A 20,903-nucleotide genomic window follows, 5' to 3' on the forward strand; every position below is an offset into this window, starting at 1 on the left:
CAGCCTGACACTTGAAAGCCTTAGTTTGTTTCTTAGAAATGTTGCTCATTACTGTAAAAACTGGAAATTCGGCATCAGGGGTATACTTCAACTCATCGCCGTTTCAGCTTGAGCCAGAACTGACCATATAAACTGCGCCCCTACAGAGGACTAACTTGCTAATTCTCAGTGTGTCCTATTATTTGCCACGGTGTTGAAGTATGACAGGCTCGTATTTCTTAAAATATGGATTTTGTCCAACCAACCAGTGCTTTTGACTGTATGTAACAGTGTAATAACACATGTATGATGAATAGTGGATTTGTGGGCTTCCTAGGACCCACATTTTCTGCAGCTGTCACCCCATCCCTTTGTCCTTGGTTGCAGGAACGCAACTTTGAAATGGCCCTTCTCCCACAGATCCTTCTGGTTTCAGAAAAGCAGAGCAAGTGCTAGAAATTAGTTTGCGTAATGTAAGCTCCCGCCAGCTCGTGTTCACCTGCGTAAGGGGGCAGACTTGAGTGGGGATCTCAGCTGAATTTCATTAACCCAGCAGGACCTCCTCCAGCTTGCTTTCCCCTTGCTCTCTTCCTTGTGTGGAAACTTTCTGAAACATGCTGAGAGAACCCTAGGAGGAGATGGGGTGTTCATTATTCACAGCGTATTCCACTCTCCCAAAGTTATCCTGGTTAGCAGTAGCCCAGAGTTTCTTTGCAAATGGACAGAGGGTAAGGTTCTGAAGATGTTAGACTGGAACGTTGCCAGCGTTTTTTTTTTTTTCCCTCTTACTTTTGTTTTCTCTCTCTATTCATTTTCCCACAGGCATGTTCTGAGTGTTGTTTTATGTATGTGTCCCTTGTTGTTTCTTTCTCCTTGTCTGTTATCTTTCGTTTTTTTTTTTTTTCTTCTTCTTCTCCCCCCCCCCTCTCTATTTCATTTTTCTTTTCTCAAACATCCTGCAATCTCTTGGCCCCTATTCACAAACTCACCAGTGTCATTCCGTGCCAGAACGGTGGTGTTTTGTCAGATCGTCTTTAAAAACACGTAATGACACCGCAGTCGCGAGTGTTTCGGTTTGCATTTATTCCGCTAAAACTTGTTTCCTATTCAAATGGGAATCTGCGAAAACAAGCGGCCGCCTGGAAAGCGGAGGAAACTACCCCTACCGCCGTCCCCCGCAGAAGCTCTGCCCTTTGCTACACACTTTTTGGCCTCAGAGCACAGTGAGAAGTGGATCTGGAACTTCAATAGTTAATTCCTTCCCTTGTTGTTTTCCGTTTCCTCCCTCCCTCCCTCTCTCTCCCTCCCTCCCTCCCTCCCTCCCTCTTTCTCTCTGCCTCTGTCTGTCTCTGTTTGTTTCCCTTCTTCTGCCTTTCTCTTTCCCTTCCCCTTTCTCTGCACTCCGCCTCTCACTTGCTGATGGACTTGTCTTTTTATTTTTCACACCCCCATCCCCCCTTTCTATCCTCTTCCTTCTGTCAATCTCCCCCTTTCTGTCTTTCACCCTCCTGTCCCTCTGTCTCTCCCCATCCCCCTCTCAGCACTATATCTCTCTTCTCTCCTTTCTATTTTTTTCCTCCCTGACCTCCTCCTTTCTCTTGCTCTTGCTCTCCCTCCCCCAGTTTTACCCTTCCTATCTTCCTCCTTTTTTACTGTATTCTCTCCTTCCCTCCCCCTGCTGTCTCCCTCCCCCATCTCTACCTCTGTCTTACTCTCACATCTCCCTCCCTCTCCCTCTCATTCTTCCTCTCCCCATGTCTCTCCCTCCCTCCCTCCCTCCCTCCACAAACTGCTTTTCTCTCCTTTTTTCTTTTCTCCTTTTGTCACTCAGCGCTTTTACCAGATTTTTTACTTTGCATTGTGCACCACTATTTCAGGAGCAAACGACAAGCGTCCCCCCACCCCCCAGCATTAGCTGACTGTGTGCAGTATCTCATAGTGCACTACTGCAAGTGTCCATCTGATATTTCACCAGTCATACACACACACACACACACACACACACACGTCATTCCATAGTGCAATGGTTGCTCCAAACTTGCTAGGCTCCCGTGCGTGCAAGAGACACTCGGAGGAAAGCGTTACATTGCGTTAGGTTTCGTCTGTTTGGAAAGGGCCTGGGCTGCGTGTGCTGGAGATAACTGGTGTATGTGCGTGCCTGCATGTTTGAAAGGAGGGCTGCGCTGATCCGTGTGTCCGAGGGAGAATGATTGAGAGACAGAGGATGATACTGAATTGTATGTGAGCAGGCGCTCGAGCGCGAGCGAGCGAGGGAGTGAGAGAGAAAGAGAGAGAGAGAGAGAGAGAGAGAGAGAGAGAGAGAGAGAGAGAGAAACAAGGTGATTCTAAAGGGGGGCACAGCCAGTTCTGATAACGGCAACAGTAGGAGGAGGATGAGACAGTGGCACCGCCCCCCTTTCTCCCACAGATATAAATAGGAGTAGTTTTTTTTGCTTTACTCAGTTGTCTGGAAGGATGAGATCCCTAAAACACCTAAAACATCACGCCAGAAATAACGTGGTAAGTTCTACGGCTTGACCATAACTACATTTCCCGTGTTAGGTGGAACCTCGCTGTGCGTTATTAAAGGGCTGACACTTTTTCTGAAGGATTTGGCAAGACGGAAAAGCAGCTTCAACATTTGTTGCTGTTGAGAGAAGGTACTCATTATGCTCGTGTGCCTTTGTCACACCTTTCTGCCTCTCTCACGTGTCTGTCTGTCCTCAGCCCGCTCATGCCCATTCCACCTTCTCCTCTCTCACTCTTCACGTTTCACTTTGTCAGTCCCAGGCCATATCCTCATTTGCCGCTGTCCTTCATTTTGCAAGGCCTTTTTTTTCATTGAGTCGCTGTTTTTCTTTCTACCTCTGTTCTCACTCCCTTCTCCTCCACTCCTCCACTCTCCCCACCCAGTCTCCCTCCCTCTCTCTCTCTCTCTCTCTCTCTCTCTTTCTCTCTCTCCCTGCCCCTCCCCTCTCCTTTCTCTCGCTCACACGATCACTCACTCACTCACTCATTCTTCTTGCTCTCCTCCCCTTCCCTTTCTTCTCCCCTCCCTTTCTCTGCTTCTCCCTCGCACACTTTCGCCCAGTGTCACTCTTCTGACTACTTGAAAAACAGTAATTATAAATGACGCCGCGTGCCCGTGTCCTCGGACTCTTTCCTGCCTTTCCCTCGCGCTCTCCTGTTTGTTGTCCTGAGCAGACTGAAAGCAAAACACGGTGCAGTATCACGTACTGTTTTGGTGCCATTCGTGCCACTTTCGGTTCTTTTCATTACGTACAGGTCAAAAGACTACAACAGAGCTGCGTGCGCGTGTCTCATCCTTCTTCGTAGGCAGTTTTTTGAGCTATGACCTAAATAAAGCCGGTAATGTACGCTATTGACCTTTCGCTGATCCGCGACAAAAACTTGGGAAAGAAGCATTTTTCCAGGCTGCTCTACTTGGTATCTCTCCAGACATTCACGGGGGGAAGATTAGAATGGTCAGGTAGAGGTGGGATACAAGTTTAATTACATCTATTTGCCAAGATGCTACTTAGAGACTTAGTGGCATGGAAGTAGTCCAATACAGCAGTCTTCCTTGCGTTAATACGTAGAGTACGTTGGCAGCTCGAGAGTTTTTTTTTTTTTTATATTTATTTTTGTCGCTGTCTAACACCTTAAAGAGGTTAAAGAGAAGCTGATCTCCCATTGGATAAAACCTGTTGCACAGTCGCTACGGTGTGGCGATACTGGTGTCTTTACAGAGTCGGAATCATCGTATGGCTCTTGAAGTGTCACAGTCAACCAGCACTGTTCTAGACATGGCAGGAAGTGTCACAGACTGCCTGTGGAAATGGGCCTCCTACATGAACTTGGATTGCATTTCTATTATTTATTAATATGGTGTCCACTAAGGAAGGAAGCAGCACGCCGAGAGACCAGCCTCGTTTCTAACCGGATGTGCCTTCTCTGGCGGACTTGGATTCGGGCTGTGGCTTTGCTGGACTAGTAGCATGTACTGTGTGACCGCTTCATATAGCAAATTGCATTCGCATCGCTTATGGCGCGTGCCGTGCTTTTATTCGCGAAGGTTAATGGTGGAATTGAAAGTGACGTTCCGTGTGGGTGTTCTCAAAAAAAGAAACAGGAAGTCCACTTTTTGCTTTTACTGCCAGGAAGGACACCCAAATACGATTTCAGATTTTGTCGGCTTTTCCCTGCATATTCTTCCTGCATCGTCTATTATTATAAAGGTAAACATTAGCAGATAGAGGTTTCGTGAGCAAATAGAATATACTGTTTTCTCAGCAGATGCTTCAGCGTGTGCCCTCATTGATCTAAATCGCAGGGGTTGAGACTTTGTTAGTCAGCGTGCTTTCATCTAAACGTGTGATTTCTCTCTCAGGAGGACGAGAGTGGGCTCCCAGTTAGATGTACCTCTGACCAGATGGATCAGCATGTGGAAGCAGCTACGCAGACAGAGCCGGTTGTGGTGCTCTCTCTAGCCCAGGCTGCCGTGCTGGGACTCATCTCCCAGAACGAGGTCTTCGGTGCCACTATCGCACCCAATGGATTCTACATGGGTGAGGCTAAAGAATCTTCTCCGCCTGAGGATGATATGGAATACGAGTATACCAACCAGCTCATTGGTGCCAACGGCGACTATCTGGACGAGTCTCCAGCTAATGAGCTCCCCTGCAACAAGCGGAGGCAGCTTGGGCCTTTCAACAAAGGCAGGAGGTCAGCGGGGGAAGCAGAACCGGCTGCGGAAGCAGAGAAGCAGGTGAAAGGAGAGGGGGTGTCATCAACGCTCCCTCCTTGTTTCCACATGGTCAACGGTCTGATCCCAAGAGATGGGCTGCAGCTGGTCGGTGCTACCCCCTACAGAGTCCCTCTGAAGGAGGAGCAGTCCAAAACTTGCTGTCCCAACTGTGAGAACGGGGCAGAGAGCCAACAGACAGACACACAGCCTGAACAAGCCCCATACGAGGAAGGAGAGAGTGAGAGGAGAAAGCTTCACGGTGGCGAGGAGGAGGACAGAGAAAGGCATAATAGTGATCTTGGGGACCATCCTCCCTCAACTAGAGGGGAGGGAAAAAGCCACAAGATTAGCAGCTGCTCCGAGTCTAGTGAGGTGTGTTATGAGTCCAGCGAAATGGGCACCACAGGTGACTATGATGATAACAGTCAGCCAATCATGTGGCCAGAACACATGGAAAGTGAAGGGCAGCAAGGCAGGCGCATGCAGATGGACCGACTCGACATAAATGTGCAGATTGATGAGTCCTACTGTGTGGACGTGGGAGAGGGTCTCAAGCGCTGGAAGTGCCGCATGTGTGAGAAGTCCTATACATCCAAGTACAACCTTGTCACCCACATTTTGGGCCACAACGGCATCAAGCCCCATGAGTGTCTGCATTGTGGTAAGCTCTTCAAGCAGCCCAGCCACCTGCAAACGCATCTGCTAACGCACCAGGGCACACGGCCGCACAAGTGTACCGTCTGTAAGAAGGCCTTTACGCAGACCAGCCACCTGAAGCGGCACATGCTGCAGCACACAGATGTGAAGCCCTACAGCTGTCGATTCTGCGGGCGGGGTTTCGCGTACCCCAGCGAGCTGCGGGCTCACGAGACCAAGCACGAGAGTGGCCGGTGCCACGTATGCACGCAGTGTGGGATGGAGTTCCCCAGCTATGCCCACCTTAGGAGACACCAAGCCAGCCATCAGGGTCCTACCTCGTACCAGTGCTCAGAGTGCAACAAGTCCTTTGCCTACCGCAGCCAGCTGCAGAACCACCTCATGAAGCACCAAAACGTCCGACCTTTTGTCTGCTCGGAATGTGGTATGGAGTTTGTCCAGATCCACCACCTAAAGCAGCATGCCCTCACTCACAAGGTACTTAACGACGACCTTTTTAACTAGGGTATTAGAAGTGCATGTTCTATGGTGCATCCCCACGTTGTCCTCCTGCTATCTTACGGTAACACATGAAGCACACTCAAAGCTGTTCCAGGTTTCAGCATGCAGACATTGAACTGTGATAATTTAAGTTGGTATTGCGTAGAGATTTCATTTCCTTCCTTTCCATCTAGATTGAGACACTTGTTCAGTCCTGATGCTTCATTTGTGGTTAAGCAATTATAGGGTCATTTAAAAATCCTAACGTTCATGTGAGGTTTACAAATATTCCCTCAATAAACAATTGTTAACAGTTGAAGTCAACTAGCATCAGCCATGGGCACGTGAGGAGCATGCTGCACTTTGCCTGGTGAACACCAATTTTTGTTGACATGTTTATGTGCACAGCACTACTCCTCTGAAGCAGAGATGCAGACTATGTGAGATCTAACACTAGATGGAGCTACAATGACAGCAGTGCAGGAATGGTGGCATCGGAGTGATGTCTAGCTTGTCTGTAGATCCAGAACTGTTGATTTTTCTGCTCTTGAACCTACATTATGGTGAACTGTAGCATGTTGTAATCAAGTTGCCATGGCAACCGCCACTTAATTACATGTTAATCTGATTGCTTAAAGTTTTTGCTTCCACGAACACAGAAATCTTCAGATTTTCGTGTCACAGATGGAGTGTCCTTCTCGCCTCAGACATGACATCTCTGCTGTTGTTTTGTTAGGTGATGAAAGGATTCCGCTGTGACGTATGTTCGCGGGAGTTCACCTTGTCCGCTAACCTGAAGAGGCACAAACTGATCCATGCCAGCATACGGCCATACCAGTGTCACATCTGTTTCAAGACCTTCGTCCAAAAGCAGACCCTCAAGACCCACATGATTGTCCACCTTCCCGTAAAGCCCTTCAAATGCAAGGTGAGAGAAACGCTTTCAAAGGCCGTTCGCAAAATGTAGCGCTGTCAGACTAGTTAAAAGCATTGGGTCTTGTCCTGCCAACAGGTGTGCGGAAAGTCCTTCAACCGAATGTACAACCTCCTGGGACACATGCATCTTCATGCAGGGAGCAAGCCCTTCAAGTGTCCCTACTGTTCCAGCAAATTTAACCTCAAGGGTAACCTCAGCAGACACATGAAGGTCAAGCATGGTGTCATGGACATCTCTCCAGAGAGCCAAGGTGAGGGACGTTACTTCTTTCATAAATTCCCATACAACAGGTTTTCTGCCCCTTTCTTTTGAGCCCTGTTTCCATTTAGTTTCCTGACTTACACATTTGTTTTATTTTCAGATTTCCTCAGTGTCTCACCCACCTTGTAGCTTCCACATTTTGTATATTTAAAGTAAGCAAATTACAGGCAAACATATGCAGTGCAGTGAAGACAGACAGATGATATAAGAAGGAGGGGGCAACAGAAAGTGTGCTCTTCAGTTAAGGGATATGCCAGATATGGCCTTGATCCAAGCCTGCAGTCTGTGCACCTGTGTTTCACTCTTCAGACACACCACTCCAGTGCAGATGGACTGGACTACGAGGACAACTATGACTGGAGGAAGGAACAGTGGGAGGGGAGGCCATGAAAGTAATTAGACTGATGCAACTTTGGAAAGGATGCAAATCAATACCACAGGGTGGTTGAAGTAAAACAACTAAATGAATCATTCCTCTACAAGCAATGCTACATTAAAAAAAAAAAAAAAAACTGGCTGGTGCACACAGTGGGTCTTCTAGACCCCCCTGATGTGCCAAAACTGAACTGTTTTCATAAGAGCCCTGCTGAGAAACATCATGGAAAGTCAACTTAAGCTTTGCTGCGTTTGCCTGGACCTTACCTTGAGAAAGGTATCGTTAAAGGGGAATATGGTTGGTTCTATAACCTGGATCATGTACTTACATCCATAATGGAGAGATTGATTTTTACCACCATAAACTTCAGACTAATTCTGTTCCTGGTGAAAGTGGATCTGACTTACAAGATTTTACAGTAAGTCAGTAGTATAAATGTGTTAAGTCTGACTTGTATAGAGTACAGTATGTTGCAGTTACAGATTTATTCAGTATTTCAAAATGTGGCTACTCTGTATTTTCAAAATATCTATTACTGCGGTAAGTGTACTATTTTTTGTCAATATAGCAACTGCAGATTTTGAGCGGATTTCAGATTTGGTCTTCAGCCATCATGGATGCTTCTTGTTTAGACTTAGAAATAGAGGTGGGGAAATTGCTTATTAAATATCGATACAGTAAATTCATTTCATATCAGCTTACCAGTATACTCAGCTGAAGTCCTCAAGGTTTTCCAGGAACAATTGTCTTTCAGAACTATATTCCATGTTAGGCGGCAGAAATACAACTCTGCCAAGGAGCACAAGTGACCCTTGAACCTCTGCATGGATGTCCAGGCAAAGCTGTGGTCACCGCACAGTCTTTGGATCCCCAAGCTGCATGGCTGAGAGCGAACTGCCCCCAGCTTTGACAGGGATCTGAAATGGCATTCCTCTTTATCATGCTGCAGCATGTAGCTCTGCCCCCTGGAGGAGAGCACACTTCATATTCTGTGTAATATTCCAAATAACTACAATCCCTGCTGCCAAAAGAAGTTTTCCTTGGTTTCTTTCACATCTATGTGAACAATGCCTACAGCGCAAAACAATTTTTTTGTTACACAAGCTGCTGAATTAGTTGCACTTTTATTAAAACTTTATGTTAAGGGAATTAATGTATTCTTATAGAGGCCTGATGGTCTCATGTGATTACTCAGGTCTTGGCATTCTCTAAAAATTGTTCACGTGCTACATTAAAGAAAAACTTTATTACTGGCAGGTTTATATCTGTTCTGTTGCAATAGATTACCCTTATTAAATTTTATACTGCAAATTAAAATTTTAGGTAGACAAATTCTTTTTGACTAGAGGGAACTTCTGCCATTATTACCACATCATCCCTGTGTCTTGGCTGCCTTGCATTAGATACTAGAAGGTTGTGTCAGAAAGCCTCTAGGGATAGACAGCATACCAACGATTCATAACCTTTAATATTATTAGAAGTCAGTTTTGTAAAGTTTGCACATATCTGATGTATTCTTACTTCTTTAAAGTAATCATCTATTTTGGGACCCTGCATAATGCTGGGGGTGGCATACAATATTTAAAAAGTCCCATCATAATTTGAAGATGTTGCTGAAGAAAAACAAAAGTACTCAGAGGTCCTATATCTTGGTGTTTTAGGTGGGCTGAGAGATACTGACCAATACTATTCCTGAATTTAAAAGGTTTTCTAACTATGGTTTTGCTATTTACCATTACCACAGAAAAATTTATAATCTATATGCAATTTACAGGGATTTCAGTAATATATAGCTAATCTGAACAAATATTCAAGTTATAATAGTAAGCTTTCCAGAAAAAAAAAACTGCTTATCACACACACACACACACACACACACACACACACACACACACTCTCTCATAGTTATCGCTACAGCACAAGACCATTAGACATTTTGTAGTCAGCCTCCTTTGATTTTTCCACCACATTCACCTCCAGGTTTTAGACTAAATTTAACTTTTTTTGGAAGGCCCTCATGGGCACAAAAATCACTTATGAAACAAGCTGCACCCATACTATTAAACTAGAGGATATGGCTGGATAAAGGAGGTACAGTTATTATCTGACCAGAACAACAAAATGTTTACCCTTGAATTGTACTTCCTTTTCTAATGACTGAAAAGCAGCTAATAGATTTAAAACAGTCTGAATTGTGGGACCGATCCCATGGACCCGTAACGTCAACGTTTTCCATTCTCTTCCAGTTGTAAATTTAGGGGGGCAGCCCTATTATTTAAAAGCTTGTTCTATCATAAACCTGACACCAAATAAGAATTACAAATGAATATTCCAGAAAGGAGATATATCTCATGACAGATTACTCTGGTAAATGAATGACAGTGTAATGTGAACTGCTGTATTATAATAGGGTCCCTGTGTGAACGACGGGTAATATATACGATTTGTACTGCTTTAGTAAAATCATATTGTCAATGGCTTAGTATTGTGAAACAAGGAATATAAAAATTGTGAATGTTTTTCAGCTGCACCTGCTTTACAGAAGGAAAGTTTTCAGATATGTTCATCTGAGCTTTAAAGGAGATATACTGTGGATATAACACCTATAAAATGTGTACTTTATAAATGTACCCATTTTTTTAAAAAAAAAAGTCTAGGAGAAAAGTTTAAGTTTGTAGTGAAAAAATAAAATGGAGAGAAGATGTAAGGAAGATTTATTTGTGACTTTTCAAGTGTTCAGCTGGTAATGTTGCATGGCAAGATATCTTACAGTACAATATTCTCTTGGGGAAGGACATCATAAAAGGAATGGCAGTAATACTGCCATAGTATACCCTAAATGGCAATAATTAAAAAACTTCTATAGCTAAAAGTAGTTTCACTTTGACATAATGCATATCATTTTCATGACTTTAACTTAAAATTGAGGTTAAGAAGTCAGTCCCAAGAGTATTTTTCCTGCCCTTCTTCACTTGCCAAGGGCTTTATCCAGATTACTCTTGATAGCATCTAGAAAGTCTGTGGTGTTGACGTAGTGTTCGTTCAGCTTACAACTGCAATGCAACCAGTACAAGCATAAGTCAGTGCAAGCCAAAGAAGTTAATCCACTGAAACAGAATAAGGTGATACAGAATAAAAGGAACCCTACACACTAAAGCATGGATCACTTCAATTTACAGTTAAACATTTACCATTGTACTTTTAACTCAGCTGGACAGGTACAACAGCAATTCAAGTAAATGGCAGTAAAGTCCTCGCAGTATGAAACGGGTATAAAAATATAGACTGACATATTAGGGCTGTCTTTGGTCCAAATGGGGCAGGAAAGCCATGAGATACCTTTTAGTAGAACTGCAGTTAAAGATTGAGTGTTAATAGGAAATTAACAAGGAAGCAGTTAATTACCCAAACACCAACCAACATTTCCAATTTGAGAAACTCACTTGGCAAGTCCATGGATGCAGCCAGCAAGGTCCTTGGTCATGACCCCACTCTCCACAGTCTCAACACAAACTTTTTCCAGTGTCTGAGAAAACCTATACATGATCACCAGAAACAAGAACTGCTTAGGGCCTACCAGTAAATCACTATGAACACTGACTTTGTGTTAGTTGTACTAGACTCCATTTTATCAACATGCATTGAAAGAACGTGTAGCTTCTGTCAGCTCAGGCCTAAATTTGTAAGTGGGGGAAATCTAATTTCAAGGCCATCAGTATTCTCTGAAATATTACTTGATTAAGTCTGGGTTGCCATCCAGTCTTCCACGATGTTCAAGCCCCCTGGTCCAAGCAAATATGCTGGCAATGGGATTGGTGCTGGTAGGCCTTCCCTGAAAAAGATCAAAAATAGCTGTCATTTAGTTAAGTTTATTCTTCCATTTAGTTGATGCTTTTCAACATTAGAATGTTAAGCCACCAAGTCATTTACTTATTTTATACAGGATGTTTACTAGAGAAATTTAATGAGTACCATGCCCAAAGATATTAGTTTAATCCAAACTAGCTGCTCATTACACTGTTACTGACACTACAGTACTTTCACTATGAACTACACATACCTGACAACATTTGGAGTGGCACCCACAACATTTTACCACATTTAAATTTTCTGAATTATTTTTTCCCCCAGTTGTGTCTTTAAGCATCCGAAAAGCCATAATCCCCACCAACCTTCTGATGCTCGCGGTAGTGCCTGGTGACAGTGCCGTGAGCTGCCTCTGCCTCGATTGTCTTGCCATCAGGACACACCAGCACAGAGGTCATGAGCCCAAGTGAACCAAAACCTGTAGACAAACCCCAGGCGAAAGTCACATGGGGAAAACAACCATCATAAAAGAAAAGGAAGTCACAGGTACTGCTACTCACCTTGGGCCAAGATATCAGACTGTACATCTCCATCATAGTTTTTGCAGGCCCACACAAAGCCACCAGAAGACTTCAGCACCTGGGCGACCATGTCATCAATAAGTCGGTGTTCATACCATATCTTGAGTTTGTCAAATTCTGGCTTGTAATTCCTATGGACAAAATAAACAGGTCAGCCAAGACAAAGAATATAAGTTCTATTTACAACACAAATTTCAACCATACTACCTACAAATTCATTTTTTTTTAGGGGTAGATGCAAGTGGTTTATTAGTACCTACTTTTGGGCATGTCTTTGAATTGCAAAACAGAGAACACATTCTCTTCACACACTGAGCTGAATTAAAACCTACACCTGAACACCCCACAGCTTAGGCACTGAGGCCAAAGCTTTACCCTCTGCAATACCAGGCCACAGTCTCTTCCTACTCACCAGTTAATTTATAGCTGTGTTTAGTTATACAATATTCCTTTTTTAAAACACTTACTGCAGACACTTCCATTTTTAAGCTTCGTATACAGGACTTTTCTGACACTTGGTACTCAAGTACCTGTTCAGAATACAAGATTCCAGATAAATATAATGAGTTTCTTGTAGGTTTTGAGGTCGCCTCTTGTAGGTTCTTTGCCTCCCTTTCTAATATTACAACTAAATGTATCCTATATGTCTATATCCAAGAAAATTCTTACTTTTCAAAGATGTCTTGGAAGATGTCTTTAAATCGCCCATCGTAGGCCTTCAGAATGGTGTTCTTGGTACTCATATAGAGGGGCCATTTCTTTTGAATAGCATACTGGAAACAGCTGTGTGCAAAGCCAGTAATGGACTGTACATGGAGGAGATGAGAACAATGCCTAAAATAAGTCAAGTTCGCTTATTCTAAAAAAAGAAACTGTTGGTCAGTCAGCAGAAGGGACCTTACAGAAAAAGACACAAAATTACAGTGTTGGCGAGTTATGTTTAAACCAGTTAAGCTCACCTCATCTGTGTTATACATGCCCATTCCGCAGCCACCACCAGGAAAGTCATACACCTCCCACTCCTTTGCTTTACTGCCATCCGTAGGGGTAAAAATAATCTTAAACTTGCCTGGCTGGTTCACCACAAAGTCTGTCGCTCTGTACTGCACAGCAGAAAGTATACACAGTGAAACAGTAACTTACAAGAGCCCTCAACTACTCTTCACATAGACATATTACAGACTTGAAGAACATACCTGGTCACCAAAAGCATGTCTGCCAATGGTAATAGGCTGCGTCCACCCTGGAACCAGACGAGGAATGTTCTTGCAAATGATTGGCTCACGAAACACTGTCCCACCCAAGATGTTCCTAATGGTGCCATTGGGACTCTTCCACATCTTCTTCAGCTTGAACTCTACCAGTCCAGTGAAAGCAAAGTATACAGGGGTTACAAAATTCTGGATTAACATTCCAGTAGAATACTCCTAATCCCCAGGCCTACAAAGCATCAGAAATTACCTTCAACCCTGGCTTCATCAGGGGTGATTGTGGCACATTTAACAGCCACACTGTACTTCTTGGTGGCAAGAGCAGAGTCAATAGTAACCTGGTCATCAGTCTGGTCACGGTATGGAAGACCCAAGTCAAAGTACTTCAGTTCCACATCAACGTTGGAAAGAATAAGCTGTTGAACATTGCAGCAGAAAAAGTAGTTTTTCAAAACAGCCATGCAGAAAAAGCATTTCTTCTGAATCCTCAGTCCAATAACAAACTGTTACATCTCATTCTTTTCCTCCAGATAATATATGCAGAATTTTAAATATATAGAAAATTCTCACAGGTATATACAAGTAACATCATCCAGGGAAAAATTAATGAAAAAAGGCCAGCAAGAAATGAACTGGAAATTTAACACTGGATATTTGCAATGGCAAGAACAACCAACTTTGCATGTAATTTCATTTAAATGAAAAAGTCCTGTTTTCACAACTAGTACAAAAGTACTCAATCTATTAAACTGTACGAAAAGCAGGTGGATAAAATGTGAAAACTGAAGTGCTGAGTTGCAAAAAAAATGCTTAGTTTGTTCAGAATACACACAACACACATGATCACAATGAGTGACCCATTGTAAGTAGTGTATCTAGCAGTGTAAATCACCTTGGTGAATAAGGTGTGTGGGCTGAAAACACTACATACAGTTCATTGGAAGTCACTTTGGAGAAAAGCATTTGCTAAATAAATAAGTGTAAATTTAATGATCAGGTTGCACAAAGAGCAAGGTAAGAAGCACTGCTGCACAGTACCTTTTCTTTGATGAACTCCCAGATTATCCGGGTCATCTCATCTCCATCCATCTCCACCACTGGCTGGGCCACCTTGATCCGCTTATCACCATCTGGGGGGGTGTGTGTGTGTGTGTGTGTGTGTTAAAAGATGTGACCTCAGTTGAGTTAATGTACACACTAACCTCTAACTTTGCATATTTTAAGGAGTGTATGAAAGAGAGAGCTCCAGATGGTGTTATTCATAAGACACTTGACACTTCTGCTTTTTTACCATGAATTAGAAAAAGAAACTAATGCAGCAACAACCACAAGTCTTCTCATTTACTGTACTAACATCCAAAAGTAAAATAAAAGCATACAACCCTTAATTACGGGATTTTTCCATAAGGAAAAACAAGTTTCTGTACTTTTGCACTATATACAATCTGCATTCTTCCTTCCTCAAATTTTCTTTAGTTTAAAAGAAGTCCCACAACCACATGGTAAAACCCTCCCCTCCTGTATAAATGTGAAAAGAAGAGATTAACAACAATAAAGCTAAACTCAAATCAATGGTTTACCATGCTTATAGTAACATGTTATATTTATGAGAACTAGATGGCCTACATGATGAACTACATAGCCTACGTGATCTGTTGGGAGGAGCACTGCAGGAGTTCTGTCAAAACTGCCTGACCCAGAAAAGACAGGACTGCAACGAAGCTGGACAAAATGTTCTCCACAGGGCTAAACCGTACGCCCGTGTCTCTCCAAACACAGGAGAGCAGCATGCGTGATCAAATGACTTGCAGAGCCGCCTGCCAAGCACTCGTGCTCATGGTCTCCACTTCCCAAAAACTACCGGCGAGTTCCTCCTATACGTACTAAACATTTCTCAGGCGCTGCAAGACGAATCTCTACGAGAATGAGCAAAAGTATTTACGTTGCCGTTCAAGGCACGTTTTCAAAAGCTTAACCTAGTCTTTGGAACACATTCTTTTAACCATTGAGTTAATTAAAAAAATAAACAAACTTGCAAGTTTGTAATCAAATTTCCAGAGATATTGGACAAAAACCCAACTTTGAATGAAAGCAGTTCAACACACTAGTGCCCTTACAGATACACAGTGACTAACCTTCTTCTGAACTTCACAGATAAGCACTGCCCCAATGGTCTCATAAACAAGAAAGATTAAACCATAAAGCACTCTAATCCACAACTGCCAGCTCATGCACTTCTGTTCCTCTAAATAAAGACAAACACTTCTTAAAAAGTTGAATTTTTCTTTTTTTTTTTTTTACCCTAAAGAATCCCTACAACTTAAACCTTGCGGATCTTACAAAGAGAAGGCAGCGTTTTCGTACAACGCGGCAGTTGAGTAACTACACACCGCAGTCTTCAACTTAAATCACAACAGCGGCTAGAAAGTTCCACACGAAACACTTCGTCCAGCAACCGGAGAAGTTTTGCGTGAAGGGTTTCAAAGTATAAAATGGTATATAGGCCTCAAACAACGTACTCAACCCAACTTCACCTCGCCGTAGACGACGCATCAAGACAAGAGCACTTTTGACTTTGCAGAAAACTGCACTCCCCAGTTCAACTAGTTGCCCGTTTCAAAGTATAAAAATACTCTATGGGCACATTTACCTTCTGTGGGGATTTATAATTTCTGTAGTCAACTATCTTATGTATGGTATTCCACCATAAAAAAAAAAAAAAGACTTCAGGCCGAGTGGGTCGGTTAGTGAGGAAAGGTTGTTCAAGGGCAGTTCGCAGTCCCTTCGTTGCCACTTCTGTTCACGTGACCATCATCATCATCATCATCATCACACTCGACTCGGTCTCAAGGTTTGCTGAAAAAGGCACCGACGTTTCCCACCAAGCTACAAGTCTTCATGACTTTCACGGACACGCAGAATTATCCAGTCTTGGAGAAAGCCTAAAGAATCCCCCGAGCCTTCCCTCCAATTTGTGTCACAAGCGATTAAAAGGCTATTTATAGAATTAAAGAAACCAAGTCGTTCCCAGAAAAGGGCGAACGTCGACGCGTCCTTCGTTCGTCTCTTCTCACTCTGCATGGAAAAATGCCGGTATCAGTCCTGCGCAGCTACTCTGGTGCAGTGAAGGCGAAACATGGCATGGGTTGTTTAATTTAAAACCCACAACAGACTCCAGGAAAAAAAAAAAAATGCGGTTAATCGTCCATCACCTGCTGGGTCCTTTTCCAGGATCACAGGTCAAACCGCGAGGCCCTGCAGTGCTGCTGGAGCCGCTGCTGACCTTGAAGACCAAGCAGGGCTACGGCGCTTACATAAGGAGCCTAACGGGGGATTATTACACACAACGTCAAAACGCACTGGAAGCGGTTTGAGCGGGAAAAAAAGCGCACAAATGGAGACGGGTGCATTTCCCGGTCTTTAAAGAAAAACGCGTGTGTCTGCAAGTCAACTGGAGTCCTTCACTTCAGCTATTAGCATGCTAACGGTACCTATCCACACACACATTCACTCACTGCAGAGTAAGCCAGCCGAGAAATCTTATTTTACATTAAACCATTAGCATCCGAGTACACAGACAGAGTTCCGAATTTACGGATAACAGATCTCGACAAAAGTCGCCTCCTCGTCTTACTTGAGCAAATCAAACGTAAGGCGAGTGTCATGACTGTGACATTGTGTACGGTCAACAAAATGGTTACCTGGGAAAGACAACGAGAGCCGTTTCCTTCGCACCGACTCGCGGCTAAACGCTGTTTACGACGCTTCCCTTTCATTTCCGAGAATTCGATATGTATGAAGACTCAGAGCGCTGTGCCGCGGACCACAATGGCACCCGCCCGCTGCTGAATCCGCTCTCGGATGGAGGGGTTTTCTGCACGTACGCGGCTCGCCATCGGCGCCGCTCACTCTCTCTCTGTAGGTCAGACAGATGGTGCTGCTCGCTCGCTCGCTCGCCGCGCGCACGGCTCAAGGACGACAGATCAGCCGCAATAAATCAATAAATGAACCACCGGCGGGCTGAAAGCCTACGTCGCGCGACGCGAGAGGCGGTCCTCGCAGAGCCGCAGTCTAAATAAACGATTTGTTCCCATTGAACGAGCAGAAATGAGATGTCCTTTGTGAGCGAGTCCCTCTTGGAGCCCCAACGTGACAGTCTGTCCTGAATAGCGCTGTTTCACACAAAAATACCCACATACTCATGCAGCGCGGTCCGCTAAGATCATCACACATCAAAAAAAAGCAAAAATTTTAACAAAAATCATCCGGATGTCTAACTGCTACTGCTGTGTTTCCATTAGGTTAAAAATAGATTAGGCAGCATCGCCGTCAACAATTTACATATTTAAACTCACAGTTTCGCTTCTGCAGATGGTGGCAGGAGGCTGCGGCCGGACCGAGGACCGAAGGGGTCTTAGACAAAGCGGACGAAGCCTTGCAGAGGGAAGTGAAGACCTTGAGATACCCTGCCATGTTCCAGCGAAGTCACCTTGCAGCAGCTCACCAGCAGTGCAGAGCAGCGAACGGAGAAGGACCGGCCGCCGGCGGAGAGGACCGAAATAAGCGCAGAGCGCCTCCCAGACGGAGCGCCCTCTCTCCGACGTCAGCGTGAAGTAACCCCGAGGACGCAGCGTTTGGTCACCAAACGAAGCCGCTAACCAATCAGAATCGCAACCGTTGAGCGTCCGTTGCAAAAGGTAGCTGCCGTGTAATTTGAATGCGGTTCGGAGGTGTCCGCGTTTCCAAGACGTCCGGAGTCATTGATTTGATCGAGAGTGAGCATGTTTACCAGTATATAAGCGCACTGAAGATTTAAATGCTGCACTAAAAGTTCTTTAAATCAATTTTAAATAATGCAGTGTTTAAAAGTAAGAAATACGTAAAACAATATGAATATGCAATTTTTTTTATTTCAGTCTTTATCATCATCATGATAACCAACACAAAGAAAGATCACCAAGACAGAGAGTTTAAGAGTAAAGAAGAGGTGAGGTTAACGTGAATGGGAGACATACACTTCTGTTCATTTCACATTTAAATTCTTTGTTCAGCACACACATCTCCAAAGTGACTATACTTTATAATAAAAAGAGTGCATTTCACAACAGCTGAAGAGCTTCAGATAGTTAGTATGTCCTATAACACCATTTTTGCCAGGGCACAGTTCATGGAGGAGATTCAGATTGTGGTGGATTTGCTCTTGCTCAATGAATCTGGGCATATTTGCAATTTCTCGGTGTACTCTTTCTGTCTCAGTGTTGCTGTGACCCAATGTTGTTCATAAAACTATTTAAAAAACTGAGACCCTACAGACTTTTGATGTTTAACCTCTGGTGCATGGGACCACCAAGCAGCCAGAGGTGGAGGAGTGCAGTACTGTTGCTGGGGTATAAAGGGAGTGTTGGAATCTTGGTCCAGATGCTCGAACCAAAACCTTGTTCAGGATCCTACCAGCAAAAAAGCCAGAAATCAGAACAAAGTCAGAGAGGCACAGAATACCCCAGGTGGGTAGGAGAATTTTTGATGAGTTGTGGATATCTTTCTAGAGAAGGAATAGTGGACTCAGGTGCCCCACCAACTGGAAGTTGCAGCAGTCCAACCCAGACAGAACAATGACAACCTGAAGAAGAAACCGAGTAGGATGAGTGGAGAGGAAAATTTGACTTTAAATATGCTTTGGGGGAAGAAGTGACAGGACTGGGTCAGTAGGCAGAAACACTACGATGCCTCTAAGGAGACAGAGTTGTCCAGCATATCAGGGTGATTGTCACAACCCTTACTGTCATAGTGTAAATGACCCAGGGTGAAGGACACAGGGGGAGTCTATGCTTCTGGCTTGAAGCCTAATAAACTCAAGGACAAAGAGACAACAAAAAGGGTCACAATCCAAAAAAGTCACAAATTTCAAGCACAACAATATATTGAATGAACATAAACATAAACCTACTATTATTGGTGTCATGTATCATTTTCAGGGCGCTATGTGTGATCTGTTTTCTCCTTCTCTCTTTTCCTCACTATGGGGAAAGTTACATATACTGTACAGTGAGAAACCTCACTGAACATAATTACCCAGTAGTGGCAGTTGTTATCAACTGTTTGAGAAAGGCAGGTCCTCCCCTTCCCATCGTGCCATGGACAGACTGTGCAGTAGTGAGGTTCTCAGGAGCACTTTTGAAGGTCTACTGAAGGGAAGTAAGGTGTGTTAAGATAAAAAGGGACTGCAAGGACATCTGGGCAACAGAAAGTCACATTAGTTTAACAGTAATACGGAAATAGATGTTTGGCCCAAAGTTGTGTGGTACAGTATTTTACGTGCGACTGAAGGCAAACATTTGATGTGAAATAATGATTAAAATGTTAATATATTTTTGGCTTGTCAATAATACTATGAAACAGACAAAACTTCCGTAAACCTCACTGTAATTCATACATTGTTGGAAACATTTCTCTGAATATTTTTATTAATAGTTACACATGGCTGGGGGTGCAGTGGCGCAGTGGGTTGGACTGGGTCCTGCTCTCCGGTAAGTCTGGGGTTCGAGCTCCGCTTGGAGCGTCTTGCGACAGACTGGTGTCCCGTCCTGGGTGTGTCCCCGCCAGCCTTACACCCTGTGTTGCTGGGTTAGGCTTTGGCTCCCCGCGACCCCAAAGGGGACAAATGGTTCAGACAATGTGAGTTATGCATGGCCAAACCAAGATGTGTTGTATAAAACTGTCCAAACATCAGTGCCTGCAACAGAATGCTCACTCTTTATCCTTCATACTTCCTGGAGATCAGCACAACCTTAACTGGACAAGTAAATAATGAAATTGAATTAATCAAAGCACTAATGAATTTATGATTATATAATATACCGTCCTGCTCTCTGGTGGGCTCGGGGTTCGAGTCCCGCTTGGGGTGCCTTGCAGCAGACTGGCGTCCCATCCTGGGTGTGTCCCCTCCCCCTCCAGCCTTGCGCCCTGTATTGCCGGGTTAGGCTCTGGCTCGCTGCAACCCCGCTCGGGACAAGCGGCTTCAGCCAATGTGTGTGTGTGTGAGCCTAATATACCGTTATTAAACATCAAAGGTAACCTCTTAGGACAATTTGTTCAGTTCCACTAATAAATAAACACCATTACCTAAGTGGATATATGTGGTGGTACTTCTTCCAGTTTTTACCTTAAAATTTTTAATTCTAAAGTAACTTAACTACTCTAATCACTCTCGGATCCTTATCTGCAGAGTTCAGTGCTGTCACACACTATCTTTAGTGCTGAGAGTACTGGGTTATCAGTACAGAAATAAGAATCTCACAAAGCAAGCAGCCGATAAAGACTTTTTTAAAATTAAATTCGTAAGGTTTGTGATCCATTCCAGTGAAATGTTTTCAATGAAATAGCCAAAAATAATAGGTAGGAACACAAGTGAACTGAGAAACTCTTCCAGCTCTTGAAGTAATACCTTCACATTCTGTCCTTTATTTACTAAGCAGTGCTCTAAATTTAGATGTGAATAGCACCCATATTGGGAGATGGAACGGCAAGTGTTCTACCATGTGACGGTGTCGGCCTGGAGAAAAGCCAGCAGGAGAGCAACAGAGCTATAGTGCAGTTATTCGAAGGCATCAGGACCAGCAAAATTGCTCTAAAATGTGTTCAAACGTTTCAGCAAAAAAAAAAAATATACTAAGAATTTTATCAAAATGGGATAACACCAGGTCAGAAACATACTCTGATACTGTGGCCTCCAAAATTACTCTTGGTAAAGATTAACAAAAAAGGCAATGGATATTAACTGCAATGTGTCATTGTCAGAGAAGTCTGGTAAATCATTCAATAAAATTCACTTCAAATTCACAAACATTCATATATGAGCAATGCAGTG

The 20,903-nt window shown here is 43.7% G+C and overlaps 2 protein-coding genes across 3 annotated transcripts; one reads left to right on the plus strand and one right to left on the minus strand.

The window, feature by feature from the left end:
* Positions 1-2,310: 2,310 nt before the first annotated feature.
* znf710a (zinc finger protein 710a) lies at positions 2,311-7,791 on the plus strand. Of its 2 annotated transcripts, none has more exons than XM_018763775.1 (5): positions 2,311-2,499; positions 4,370-5,860; positions 6,600-6,791; positions 6,876-7,050; positions 7,162-7,791. In XM_018763775.1, the coding sequence occupies exons 1-5, from the start codon at positions 2,455-2,457 to the stop codon at positions 7,188-7,190; spliced, it is 1,932 nt and encodes a 643-aa protein (XP_018619291.1). In that variant the 5' UTR covers positions 2,311-2,454; the 3' UTR covers positions 7,191-7,791. The 2 variants fall into 2 exon arrangements, with proteins under 2 accessions (XP_018619291.1, XP_018619290.1); XM_018763774.1 differs by having other exon boundaries at positions 7,371-7,791.
* Positions 7,792-10,133: 2,342 nt separating this feature from the next.
* On the minus strand, positions 10,134-17,635 carry idh2 (isocitrate dehydrogenase (NADP(+)) 2). Its single transcript, XM_018763776.1, has 11 exons — positions 17,392-17,635; positions 14,075-14,166; positions 13,287-13,452; positions 13,022-13,182; positions 12,785-12,928; positions 12,495-12,631; positions 11,805-11,956; positions 11,610-11,722; positions 11,172-11,269; positions 10,881-10,973; positions 10,134-10,490 (listed from the first exon to the last, which is right to left on the minus strand). Exons 1-11 carry the CDS (start codon positions 17,507-17,509, stop codon positions 10,406-10,408), a joined length of 1,359 nt encoding a protein of 452 aa, XP_018619292.1. The 5' UTR covers positions 17,510-17,635; the 3' UTR covers positions 10,134-10,405.
* Positions 17,636-20,903: the final 3,268 nt, after the last annotated feature.

Source organism: Scleropages formosus, chromosome 11 (assembly GCF_900964775.1).
Source record: "Scleropages formosus chromosome 11, fSclFor1.1, whole genome shotgun sequence".
Classification (NCBI taxonomy): domain Eukaryota; kingdom Metazoa; phylum Chordata; class Actinopteri; order Osteoglossiformes; family Osteoglossidae; genus Scleropages; species Scleropages formosus.

Coding starts and splice junctions, on each gene's coding strand:
- znf710a (XM_018763774.1), top strand. CDS start 2,455: ATGAGATCCCTAAAACACCTAAAACATCACGCCAGAAATAACGTG. Junction 2,500..4,369: donor ATCACGCCAGAAATAACGTG/GTAAGTTCTACG, acceptor TTTCTCTCTCAG/GAGGACGAGAGTGGGCTCCC. Junction 7,051..7,370: donor CATCTCTCCAGAGAGCCAAG/GTGAGGGACGTT, acceptor TTCACTCTTCAG/ACACACCACTCCAGTGCAGA.
- idh2 (XM_018763776.1), bottom strand. CDS start 17,509: ATGGCAGGGTATCTCAAGGTCTTCACTTCCCTCTGCAAGGCTTCGTCC. Junction 11,270..11,609: donor ACTACCGCGAGCATCAGAAG/GTTGGTGGGGAT, acceptor GATCTTTTTCAG/GGAAGGCCTACCAGCACCAA. Junction 10,491..10,880: donor TGCATCCATGGACTTGCCAA/GTGAGTTTCTCA, acceptor GTTGCATTGCAG/TTGTAAGCTGAACGAACACT.